General features: G+C 58.6%; 1 protein-coding gene across 6 annotated transcripts in view; it reads right to left on the reverse strand.

The window, feature by feature from the left end:
* ARAP1 (ArfGAP with RhoGAP domain, ankyrin repeat and PH domain 1) overlaps nucleotides 1-12,352 on the reverse strand; it is a 61,867-nt gene that overhangs the window by 6,645 nt on the left and 42,870 nt on the right. For 5 of the 6 annotated variants that reach the window (XM_068989216.1, XM_068989214.1, XM_068989215.1 and 2 more), the window contains 17 exons: nucleotides 11,390-11,572; nucleotides 10,161-10,335; nucleotides 8,843-8,977; nucleotides 7,096-7,231; nucleotides 6,734-6,836; nucleotides 5,728-5,923; nucleotides 5,402-5,453; nucleotides 5,129-5,292; nucleotides 4,717-4,929; nucleotides 4,258-4,363; nucleotides 3,702-3,849; nucleotides 3,525-3,611; nucleotides 3,369-3,437; nucleotides 2,942-3,059; nucleotides 1,472-1,585; nucleotides 1,080-1,225; nucleotides 509-541 (listed from right to left, as the gene is read on the reverse strand). In XM_068989216.1, the coding sequence (XP_068845317.1) occupies nucleotides 509-541; nucleotides 1,080-1,225; nucleotides 1,472-1,585; nucleotides 2,942-3,059; nucleotides 3,369-3,437; nucleotides 3,525-3,611; nucleotides 3,702-3,849; nucleotides 4,258-4,363; nucleotides 4,717-4,929; nucleotides 5,129-5,292; nucleotides 5,402-5,453; nucleotides 5,728-5,923; nucleotides 6,734-6,836; nucleotides 7,096-7,231; nucleotides 8,843-8,977; nucleotides 10,161-10,335; nucleotides 11,390-11,572 (2,178 nt within the window). The remainder of the gene's footprint in view (nucleotides 1-508; nucleotides 542-1,079; nucleotides 1,226-1,471; nucleotides 1,586-2,941; nucleotides 3,060-3,368; nucleotides 3,438-3,524; nucleotides 3,612-3,701; nucleotides 3,850-4,257; nucleotides 4,364-4,716; nucleotides 4,930-5,128; nucleotides 5,293-5,401; nucleotides 5,454-5,727; nucleotides 5,924-6,733; nucleotides 6,837-7,095; nucleotides 7,232-8,842; nucleotides 8,978-10,160; nucleotides 10,336-11,389; nucleotides 11,573-12,352) is intronic. The other variant, XM_068989218.1, reaches the window with a different exon arrangement.

Here is a 12,352-nt window from a genome sequence, read left to right on the forward strand (position 1 = left end):
TCAGCTGAAGCTAAGCAAGGGCTTTCTCCCAGACAGGAGTATCATTCTAGGGATAGGGCAGCCCCCAGGAGGGGAGGTTGAGCTTCCCTCTCTCAGGGTATGTAAACACAGGCTGGCAACCAGCTACCAGTGGGGAACATACCACAAGCTTCTGTAGTCCTGCTCTTGTGTTTTAGGATATGGAAAGTAACAATGATGTTCTAAATAGCACTGGAACTCTCTCCAGGGTTGGAAGGAGGGTGGCTCCTATGGGCCTCCACTAACTGGCTCCACAGCTGAGTCCTTTGGAGAATTTGAAAGCACTGATGGGGGACCCTGGCGAAGGACTCTGGGACAGGGCTGGCTGCTGATGAGAAGGGCAGGAGCCTAGGGCACAGCCCCTGGGTAGAGGCCAAGAAACCATGCCTGGAGATGGCCAGGAGCTCTGGCTGTGACCCTGTGCTCCTACCAGGCTCATCTGGCCCCCAGGCGGTGTAAGGCAGCTGGCAGTTGACCCGGAGCTACTCACGGTCTCAGGGGCCCCGCTCCATGGCCTCTGGCTCTGTTTGATAGAGGATCAGGGTTACGGACGAAGGAGGCCCAGGGATAGGACGGTGTGTGTACTGGTGTGTGGCGGGATGTGGCTCGTATGTGCAAAAGATGAGGGGGAGGCACTGGGATGGAGATGGTGTCTGGTCAGGGAGGACATCTGACGTGGACAGTGTGGGCACAGAGTGGGCACAGCATGGGCCGGGAGTGGGTATGGCCTATGAAGCAACAAGGCATGCACGGGCCACAACTTGGGGCTGTCACCACACAGCAGGTTCTTTTGGGTGACATGACCAGGCACGGGGGGATAGCACATGCCTGATGTAACGGCATTCAGGTACCAGGGCCTGGAGGGCCCCAGGGCAAAGCCAGAGCCACAGCGGGAGGGTCTCTGAGAGTCCACAGCTCCCCGCAACCAGTGCTGTGCCGTATCAAGACCCCACGATGGGATGCTCCCGCCATCAGGCCCAGGGGGACACTGGAGCCTGGGTGACCAAGCACGCATGGGTGCAGGTGCCCACTGCAGGGCAGGACCCAGCAGGATCACGTACCCGGACCTCCTTATAGAGCCGCAGGCAGCTGCTGTTGAGGATGAAGTAGCGATCGTGGAAGCCGCCTGTGGGCAGGCCCAGGCCCAGGAGGCTGCGGTCCTCTCGGAACTTCATCATGCCGTGCTTGGTCTCGCCCACGTGGCTGGCTGGGGGAGGAGTGGAGCGGCACAGGCTGTGCCCACCCGTGGACACAGACACCCGGGGCAGGGTCCCCCAATGAAGGAAACTGCCCTGTCCTGCCCTAGCCTCTAAAGAGGCCTGCCCCCCTGGTACTTGCTGCCTGAGCCTCTCCTGCCTGGCTCCACCATACCGTGCTCCGGGTCTAGATGGAGGGACCCCCCAGCCAGGCTTCCCAGCCCCACAGGCACCTCCCACCCAGGGACACCACCTACCTAGGTACAGCAGCATGGCCTCCATGGACTGGTGCTTCTTCACCACCAGGTAGCTGTCTGTGCCCAGCCCATGCAGGATGGGAAGCACCTTCTCCGCAAAGTGCAGGGGGCGCTCTGGGGAGAGGACACTTGCTCACTGGGGCCACAAGGCCGGACAGCACTGAGAGCTGGCCCATGGACACACATCACCTATGTGGCGAACGGCGCCGCCCGCTGCCTCTGCCTCCTAGTGCCACATGGCTCCCTGACCACTCCTGACACATCTGGGCAGGACCAAATCTACTCCAACCTACCACATTCAAAACCAAGCTGGTGATCTTTCCTGTGCGTCCTCATCAGGGCAAAGAGCACCGCCCACCAGGCTACTCAAGCCGGAAATAAACTCTCCTCCCTCTCAGCCTGCAATGTGTCGAATCTCTCTGCTCCTTTCCAGGTCCTTGCAGCCACCCTGGCGCATGACGCCATCTTCCTGGACGAATGGTGTGGCCTCTGACGCAGTCTCTGCTATGGGCGCTCATCCCCCTCTCTGTGTCCCTCTACCCAGCAGTGAGGAGGAATCTTTTCCAGCTCCCAACCACTAACTCTTCAACGGCCTTGTGTTGTTGTCAGGCCATGAGCGCGGCCTCCGCCTCCATCTCCAGCCCCACCCCGTGCTTCACACCTCACTGCCCTTATCTCAAGCTCCTTAAAAGGATAGTGCCCCTGGCCACCACAGGGCCTTTGTCCACGCTGTCCCACTGCCTGGAAGTACGTTCCTCTCTTCTTCGCCAAGTAACCCCTACTCTTCCTTAACCTCCTAGTCCAGGGACTCCAAAGCCAGAGACCTTGTTATAAGCTCTGGTGGCATTATGGCCCTTTCTTTCACAGAAGTTAACACAGCTGTAGCTGTGTGTTTATGGGTGTGATCACAGGATCAGTATCTCTAGTCCATACTCAGTAACCCCTGTGAGGGAAGGGACTATGTGCCCAACTCTCCTGCCGACTGCCTGGCACTCAACAAACAATACTAAAACAAATGAACAGATACGCCCTCCACTTCCACTGCCACTGAGACCATCCTTCACCCTAAAATGCCATCATCACCACCCTTCACCACCCTGGCCCCTTAACAACACCATCACCAGCACCGCACCCCATTTCTCCAGCATGTTTATCACCACCCATGCTGTCACTCACAATCCCATTATCAAATTCAGCATCTCCACCGTCACAAGCAACACCAGTCTCATTAACACTAGCAAAAGTGCCATAGCTGACACGATCTACTCCTTCACCGTCCCTCCCATCAGCCATGTTACAGCTGCCACCTGAACCCCCACCAGCACACTTTCACCACCATCGCTGAGGTCACAACTTGGCAGCAACATCCATCACCCAAAACCCCCCTTGCCACCAGAATCACCAAACTGGGACAGAGGATGACAGACTGGGGCTGCCCCACTTCCTGCACCAGTCCTGCTGGTCACGCACCTGCCTCCTCCCTCTCGTTGACCTCGAAGCAGGTCCAATAGTCCTTCTCCCTGATGCCCACATTCCTGCGATCCAAGATCTCCAAGGTAAGCTCCTCTGCGGTCATGGATGCTGGGATCTGCAGGGACCCAGGAGGAGGAGGAGGAGATCAGCCTACCCAGGCCCCAGTCCCCACTCTGTCACAACCTTGCTGTGTGGCTGTGAGCCAACCCTCTCAGCATCCTCTGGAGTACTGGGATGTAGGAGGCTGTCTCTGAGTGGTCCTGATTGGTGACAGGGGAAAGAGACAGGCCCTGGCACTGGCCTGATACAGGTCCCAAACCAGGGCCCCCCTGGGGGTGGAAGCCATGCTCCCTGGTCATCGGAGCCTGTGCCTGGTCCAGCCTGACTCTCCTAGCCCCCTGGCCTCTCGGTCCCTGGTCCCCACCTTGACATGTTGCTCCGCCTCCGCCTTCTTCTCCTCTAGGTACACGGTACAAATAAAGTCACCGGCGTGCTGTGGGGAGACAGGGCTCAGCGGGAAGCCTAGGAAGTGGGTGCAGGTGCCTGGCCTGAGCCCCCCACCCCAGGCCCTGCCCTTCACCTGGGTCCCACTGGCAGTGCCAGCCACACGCATCTTCACGATGGCAGTGACCTCCTCCCGCTGCTTCCTCAGCTCCTCCTCATCCACCTGTGAAGGGGGAAAGGACAGGGACAGAAGGTCACTGCCACCTGTGAGGCTGAACGCTGCCCGCTGCTGCCCACCGGCTGGGGAACGCACACTGAACACCACCACGTAGTGGCTGATGAGGTCTTCCACCACACGGCCGGCCTTGTAGTCCTGCCCATCTGTCTGGAAGAGCGTGGGCCCAAACACAATAGCCAGGTTGTGTGTGTTCATCTGGTTCGTGTCTGAGAAGCACTGGACACTGGACACAGAAGGACGGAAACCTTGAATGAGGGGTCTAACCCAGGACTTCCCTACCTCACCTTCCTAATTCCTGCCAGGTCCATGAATGGCTCCTGGAGTGAAGCCAGGGTAGGTCCCAATCAGAGAGGACCACTAGTTAAGAGGAAGAGGGAACAGTCTTTCTGACCAAGTCTTGGGTCCCAGGGAGAAGCAAGGCTGGGAACGTGAGAGATGTGGCTGCTAGCTGAAACCTCTACTCTCCCACCCTGAAGGAAGCAAGCTGGGAGCCAAAGTGTCCAAGACCAGGGCACATCATAAGGCAACACTCAGTTCCCAGACCCACCTGGTTCCCAGGGGAGAAGAGCCAGCCAGGTTGGGAGGAGAAGAGTCTTTTCCACCCCAGCCCCCCAGGAGTGCTGCTCCTCACCAGTACAAGTGGCTGATAAGAGCCTTCACTGTGGCCCGGTTGACTGGGGGCAGACGTGCCAGAAGCTCTCGGTACCTGGACACCTTCTCCTCCTCATCCTCAATCTCTGGGTGGGGAGAGATGGATCAGGTCAGGAATCCCCCCCAGTAACCACTTTCCCTGTCCCACCCCTCTGGCTACTCTGCCTCATCCTAGGTGATACCACTCTCTACCCACTTCTAAGTCAAATAAGGCCAGCCATGTAACAAAAATAAAGAATTCTCCAACTCCAAGGGACCCCAGCTCTGCACTGAGTGACAATGGGAATGAGAGGCAAGGAGGAAGGGGCACTAGAGTCCACCGCTGGGGTATGCTTAGCCCCAAGCGCATGATGGGGAGGGCAGGGAAAACTGAGATCAGAGTGTACAAGTCAGCAGCACTGCCCTGGGTCTCAGACTGGGCATGGGCTGCAGGGCCCACCTGAGGCCTCCAGCCAGGCCAGGCGCTGGACTCGAGTGAAGAGCCCATCAGGCAGATCTCGCAAGAAGCGCTTGAGTGCGGAAGAGACGTCGTCCACGTGCTGCTCGCCCTCCTTGAGGCGCACAGAGCGAGCGTCCAACCGTAGGCTCTCCAGCAGTCTTAGTGTCTTTGACGTCTGCCCACACTTGCGGTAGATGCCCTCCGAGGTCAGGCCTGGAGAAGGGTGGGGTTCAGTTTGGGACGTGGCCAAGACGGGACGTGGCCAAACACGAGGGGCTACGGGCACTGGTCAAGGGGCGGGCCTCGAGGCTTTCAGGGAGATCCCAGGAAGGCGAGGCTCTGCGGCAGGAGGTGAAAGTCTCTCTAGGCGGGGCGGGGCGGGGCGGGGCCTGTGCAAGAAAGCAGAGCTCACCGCACTGTGTGATGTAGTCCACACAGCGGTACACAATCACCGGGATATCCGAATCTCCCAGCTGCTGCTCTGACAACGTGTCCCCAGAGCTGGCCGCTGCTTTCTGGATGGCCCCTAGCCAGCCCATGAAGTCCAGCCGCCGCTCCCCTTGGATGTACAGCGTCCTGGGCCGGGAAGTCAGTCACTTGGGGGACCCCCCAACCTGTCCCACCCCTCCCAGGCCTGTCAGACTGCCCAGGCTTCTCAGAGCCCCTTCAGGAAGCCAAGGCTCACCTCCGTCGCTCCACCAGCACCAGCACCTGGTTCTCGCTGTCCCCCTGGACGGCTGTGGAGAAGCCAGTTGAGGTGAGGTCCAGGCCTCGTTCATGGTCCCTAATCTGCTCCCTCCCGAAGCTCTCTGGGTCCACAAACCCCTGGGACCCACCCACCAATCCATGGGGTGGCTGAGATGCATCCCAAGGACGGGAGAGGACATGAGCAGGCAGGCTGCTCCTTCTGGCCAGGTTAGGGTAGAGTTCAGACTTAAGGAGAGGGACTAGGGCCTGGGAACCGAGGATAGGGTGCCCTGGAGATTGGGGCCCAGGTCCAGGTGTACGCACAAAGCTCCTGTAATTTCCGAAGCTGCAGCGGCTCCTCACAGGGCCCCTCCGGGAAGACAGCGTAGAGCTCGGAGCCGGTGAGGGCAAACCAGCCCTCCTGTGCCTGCTGTAGGCTCAGGCCAGCTTTGTAGGGAAGGCGTCCAAGCCTCTCAAAGTCCCGAGCCAGCAGATCCTCAGCCAGGGGAGGCACGAACGCCTGGTGGGGAGGCCAGGGACAGTGGAGACGGCCAGGGAGACTGTATCAGCCAACAGCACTGCCCACCTGGGATACCCCAACTGTTTGGCTTGTGGGCATGTACCGATTTTCCACGCAGTGCAGTGAACTAACGTGGGTATCATGCCCCATTTCATACCATTCAGATATGCCCGCCTCTGGTATGCCTTCCCAGACACCATCAGGGATGTCCCTTCTCTGGGGCACCAAGGCATTCTTGCCCTCTGTTGTAGTACCAATTACAGTTTCTGCTGTTTGACCCATCTGTCTCTTCTACCAGCCTGCGAGCCACTGAGGAGCTGGGACCATGACTGGTTCATCCAGGTCCCCAGGGCTCTGAGGACTGACCCTCAGGAGGCCCCCAGATGACTGACCAATGAACCGGAGAATGAGAGTCACAGGCCCTCAAAACACAGGGACCCTAGAGGGTACCTGATTCTAGTCCCCAGGGCAGAGCTCTCCTCTACAGCCTCCCTGCCTCCTTCCTCCAGGACAAGGTGCTCGCTCCCCTAGGGGCAGCACTGTCCATCTCAGGATGACTCGGACTCATTATTAAACATATACTGAGCATCTAGGGAGCTCTGGCCCACGGCCCTGCTTCCACAGAGTTGAGCTAGGTCTCCTGACTGCCCCCTCCCCCTCTGTCCCCAAGGGGCTGCAAATTACATCTGGCCCTGGGTCCTGTGTCTTCTGCCTTCCATCCAGCCCTGATCCATAAAGTGGGAAAGCTGGGGGTTCTACCCAGCACCCCGACAGACTCCCCCCACACCAGCCTGCTTAACCCAGGCCCACCTTGGCAATGCACTTGACCCACTCACGAGCCAGCTCTGCGCTCTCCAGCCCAAACAGGTATAGCCGCTCTCCTTCTGTGTACACCTCAAAGGTGTGCTCAAAACTGTTGATACACAGGCCAGGATTCAGGCCCACTCTGCCAAGCACTGGCCCACCTCCACCCACTGCCCCTGTGACTACCCTTCCCTGGTCCTGTAAGAGGTTAGGGCCTCAGGAGACCTGGTTTAGCCCTTGCATAGCACCAGCTTGCTGTGTGACCCCAGGGAGATCCCACCCATCTCTGGGCCTGTTTCCCAATCTCCCCAATGGAGGGTTGGACCTTATATCAGTAACAGTCTGTGATTCTGCCCAGGGGTGCTCACCCATGGGTGTCAGGAGTGGGCACTGCCAGACACACAATCTCGCTGGCCCGAATCTCCCCGTTGGGGGTCACTGCCCGCTCATTCTCATAGTAGCTCAGGACCCCATCGCTAAGCACACACCAGCGTCGGCTGAACTCTGGGGAGAAGACAGGCAGCGGAACAATGAAGGAGCTCTCCACCCTCACCTGAACATAACCACTGCATTCTCCCTGGGCCCCCACTCCCATCTGACTCATGTCCTCTTCACTCTAATTCACAAGCTTCCCCCAAACCCATCTTCCTCCCTATAGCCCCAGCAAGCCAGCCCCACCCACCTCTCCAGCCACCTCTCTGACCACTATGGATACACATCCCACACTCCCTGCTTTTGCTCACCCTATTCCCTTTACCCACACCCTCCCACCCTTCAAGGCCAACCCAAATGCCCAGGAAGACTTCCATAACGGAACCCCCGTGCCCCACCCTCCTCTGCCAGCAGGACCTACTGCTTTGTACTCTGCTTCCTCCTATAATGGATCTAAGGAGACTGACAAGATCCCATAAAGAAACAGAAATGGGAGTCTGGACCAGGAAAGCAGGAAAAAATACAGACTGTCAAGGTCACACAGGCTTGTATAATTCATAGTACTGAGCATCACATAGGCTCAGAGCTTCCTGGCATCCACAGCAAAAAAAAAAAAATGGATGAGTCAGGCGGTTACATAAATGATATTGCCAAGCAGAGGGAAGTAGACTAGGGGCAGTGCCCCAGAGGCAGTGAGGTGGTGAGCTGCACAGAGTTCCCAAGAAATCTGTTTGAGAGTTGGAGAGCTTCCTCTGGGGGTGCTAAGGGATGCAGTGAGCAACGGCCTCAACAGTGCTCACACAGCAGAGTCTCTTATCCTGTCTAGGAGGACATGACATTCGCCCTCTGAGGACGGTGTGCCCCAGAGGCTGCCTCCCAGACTGAGCTTCCTCCAGGACCCCCGCCCTGCCTCAGTTATTCCTCATCCTGTGGCCCTGCAGCACACAGGCCCACAGAGAACCATAAACAGACTTAGAAATACACAAATTAGGGTCAGGTAAGTAGTATGACAGTAGGGTAAGAAGGGCTTGCTATTTTGGATTAAGTGGCTGGGAATAAAGTCTTCACGGAGTGACACTGAAAGAGATCTGTTTTTAAGTGAGGGACTAACCATGCAGATATTTAGGGAAATGCACTTTGGGCAGAGGGAACCACAAGTACAAACGGTCTGGTGAGTGTGTGTTTAAGAAGCAGCAAGGAGGCCAGTAAAGCTGGAGAGGAGTCAGCAAGGTAATAGGGTGGGACAGCCAATGTGCGCGTCCTTGCAGGAATTGGGAGGACTGTACTCAGATTGTACTCAGAGATGGGAGCAAAGGGAAGGCTAAGGAGAGAGATGACAGAGCTTTAAGCTTAGACTTTAAACTTCCCAGCATCCAAGTGCTCCAAATACCAGCTACCCCAGCACAGGGCCCACACCTAGTAGGTGCTCAATAAAGGGCTTCTTTGAGCTCAAGGAAACTCTGGAAGTGACTCAGTCTGCAGTGCCATGCTCCACTCTTACCGGATCAGCCCATTTATTAAGCACTCATTGTATACCCAAGACCACCCCCAGGACACCCTGCAGGGTGACTAGACCAGAATGCACTTGCGCCCTCGGGGGTCCCCCAGCCTGGCCAGCTCTGGCTTCTCTGGCCCTGGCACCATGCCAGAATGCCATGGTCAGGGCAGGGTCCTGGCACCCACCTTCCCGGGCCCGGCGGTCCTGCAGCAGCTTCCCTGCAGAAGCAGTCTTGTAGACGAAGCTGCTGTGGCTCACAGTTGGCAGGATAACTGAGTAGTGCTTTTCCAGGGGCCTCACTGAATCCAGCCGAGGTGCCTCTTTGGGGAAGGGAGGGAAAGAGTGGCTGGTCACTACCCAAGGGAGTCCCCCCTCACCCCCACCTGGACTGGGTACTTAAGCTGGCACTCAACTCACCCACCCCTGCTCCCTAACACTGTTCCCTGACTAGCACCCTTGGGCTCCTACTGCCGCATTCCGGATCTTGCCTAAACCTTTCTCCACCTTTCCCACTTTGTGTAAATTCCATCCCACTCACAGGGCCTGGGTCCAGTACCTCTCCTTCCAGGGAGCTTCCCTGACTCTCCAGCCCAGCTCTTCCTGTTGGAAGCACAGGGCCAGCACACTAGAATGAGGGGGGCCTGGAGCAAACTCTCTAACAATCCCCAGAGGGAGCTTGTCTCAGACAATGCAAAGCCTAAGGAAGCAGCCTGGCTCCAGCCCTGCTCCCAGCGGTCCCAAAGCCCAAGCCAGCTGGGTGGTCTCCTGTGCCTTCCCGGACACCTGGGCTCCCTCCAGCCCAGTGCGCCCCACCCACCCATGGCCCTGAGCCCAGAGTCCTGGCCGCCGGGCTCCACCCTTGGTCCTGCGATGTAGCCCCAGAGGCTAGTACTGGGCCATGACCAGCGACACTCACCCCCACCACCCGCTTCTCCGCTACCCCGAGAGTGGGAGCCAAGTGGGACCCAACCCAACTGCAACAGAGCCCCACCCAGAGAGCGGCAGACAAGGCTGCCCGGGTGAGTCCCTCCGCACACAGGAAATGCAGTACACCCCCCCACATACACAGCAACACAGACACGCTCTGCACACACACACAAACCCTGAGGCCCTCGACACCCCCAGATGCAAGGAAGCAAAGCCACAGCAGCTCAGAGACACACAGACCTGGACTCATGGACGCTGCCGGGAGGTCCCACACTGTGGGCCAGGGAGGGACCCACAAACACATAAAGAGAGATGCAGAGACAGAGACACAAAGGGACACGTGTACGAAGGGGAAGCCAGAGACACAAATGCCCAGAAGTCATGTAAATGTCACACACACACTGTCGCACCAGAGCCCCTGGAAAAGCTGCAATGACAGCTCAAGTGGTATATGAACCAGACCTCACAGGGCGATACCCCTCCACTGGCACCCAACAACCAGCATCCATCCCCTCCCAAGGGCCTGAGCCTGGCAGCAGGGAGGTGCTATCCCTTGAGGTGAACAGTTCCACTCACCTGTGGTCCGGTTGTTCCGAAGAAATTCCATCTGCAGTGTCTGTCCAGCCTGCTCGGCAAGAGCCAGGGGCGTGGGGGCCTTGGGGTCCCCCGAGAAGCAGTTGACCCCAGCCCCACAGCCCAGGAGCGCCTGAGTCTCAGCCAGGTCTGAGGTGGTGACTGCGGCACACAGGGCCTGGCAGGAGGGAGGGGGAGGGTCAGGCCGAGCCCGAGTGAGGGGCCAGTGGGACAGTGTCACGCAGGGGCGAGGGAGGAAGAGGAAGGAGCCACCCAGGTCAAGGGCCCACCCTCAGAGTGAAAGAGAAGCGAGGGAGGAAGGCTGACAAGAGGAGGAAAGAAAGGGCAAAGGGCGCGAGCGGGGAGGGGCATCCCCTTAGCGGTCCCAGCCACCCAGGCCTCACCCTGCCGACAGCCCCCTGGGACCGTCAGCCACCAGGCCTGTTCTCTAGAGGATCTCAAGCTCCCTCTGCCTTGAGGAAGGGCAGGAGCGGGGGGTGCTTTGTAGCTCATTCCTCCCACATTTGAATTCCTCACCGCCTGCCCATCCCTCCCAACCAATGGGAGTTGCCGCCCCTCCTGGCTGGCGGCTAGACTGGGCTGAGCTGGGGGCTGGACGCCTGGGTTCCTGGGAGGTGGAGGCCTGGCTCCCACTGGGCTTCTAACCGGACTGAGCCTGACTGGGTGGGGCTACTTGGGGGAAGGGCTGAAGGTTGACCAGAGGTCACAAGTGGCAGCCCCCTGCTTCAGAGGCGGTTACCTCCCACTCAGGCCAAGCCAGACCAGGGACAGGGCTTGGCTCCCAGTCTGCCAGAGCTTGGGGGCCCATGAGGGGCCTCATCTTGACTGGGGTGTGGATGGGGGGGGTGGGTCGGAGCAGCCAGCTGTTTTTCATGAGCCTGACAGGAAATAGCATCCCCATCAAGTTCACTCCTTTTGGCAGGATTCAGTAGGAGCAGGATAGGGTGCGGAGACAGAGGAATCGGGGAGGGAGGGAGGCAGACAGATGCTGGGGACATGGCCTTGGCCCAAGGGTCAGGCCTGGCTCCTCCTTTGTCCCAACTGTCCCTGTGGCTTAGGCAGTGTCCTCTGCCGTCTGGGCATCAGTTTCCCTACAGGACCACTCCTTACTCTGAGCTAGTGGGAAAGCTGGGCTGAGACAGTGTGAGGAATGATGGGGGCATGAGTAATGGGGGTAGTTTCAGGGGGCCTCACGGGCCCAGTGCCCTGACCTTGTCCAGCTCCTCCTGGTTGCCAAAGAGTGGGTGATAGCGGCGGTACTTGCCCTCGCGGTATTTGGCTTCAAGGTGGCACCGCCGGGCACTGGGGCTGCTGTTGGGCTGCAGAGCCTCGCTGGGGGGCACGTTGGCTGCCCAGAACTGGTTCCCGGCAGCATTGCCCAGCTGTAAGAAGAGCTGTGGGTGCAGGAAAGAGATCAGAAGGGCAGCCTACAGCTGGGGCCCGTGCCTAGCAAAGCCTTGGTTTTGAGGTTGGTAAGTGAGGGGCTGGAAGAGCCAGACCATCCGCCCACTCTCCCATCAAGGAAGCTGAGGGGATACCCTGGCCTGCTGGTGGCCCTGGGTGCTCCCTCACTAACGCTGGGCCTGAGCCCAGGCCCCCAGCTCAAGTTATGGGACCAGAGGCAGACAGTCTAACAGGTGGAGGCCCAGGTTGGGTGCCTGGTTGGGTGCCTTGCTATCTCCCCACCTAGTCCCACATCTAGAACTCTGCATTCCTAAGACTATCACAGCTGGGGAGGGCCTAGCCTGTCAGCCAGCTGGGTGGACAGGGATTATGGAAACACCTCCTGTCCCTGACATTCCTCTCTGGGCTCAGAGGAAGAGGGGTGAGGGCAGACTTTTGCAGGGCTCTGGCACTCAGGGTATGCATGCTTTCACTGTGCTCATCACTTGAGCCACAGCTATTTCCTGGGCCCCCCAGTTTGCCTGCTTGCCAGGTGCTGCATGGGGTGCTGGAGTCAGAGCAGAGAACAAAGCAGAAACAGTCCCAGCCGCCACTGACTCACACTCTGACTCTGGGAAAGTCATTTTCCCTCCCTGTGTCTCAGTATCCTCTGTAAACTGGGGTTCTAACCCTAAGTCACAGGGGATATGACACCCAAACTGCTCTGGAGTCTGCAGCTTGGCTGGGGCTAAGGAAGGTGGTGTGTGGTCGGGCCCTGGTCCAGCCTCCTG

This window comes from Capricornis sumatraensis, chromosome 16 (assembly GCF_032405125.1).
Source record: "Capricornis sumatraensis isolate serow.1 chromosome 16, serow.2, whole genome shotgun sequence".
Classification (NCBI taxonomy): Eukaryota; Metazoa; Chordata; class Mammalia; order Artiodactyla; family Bovidae; genus Capricornis; species Capricornis sumatraensis.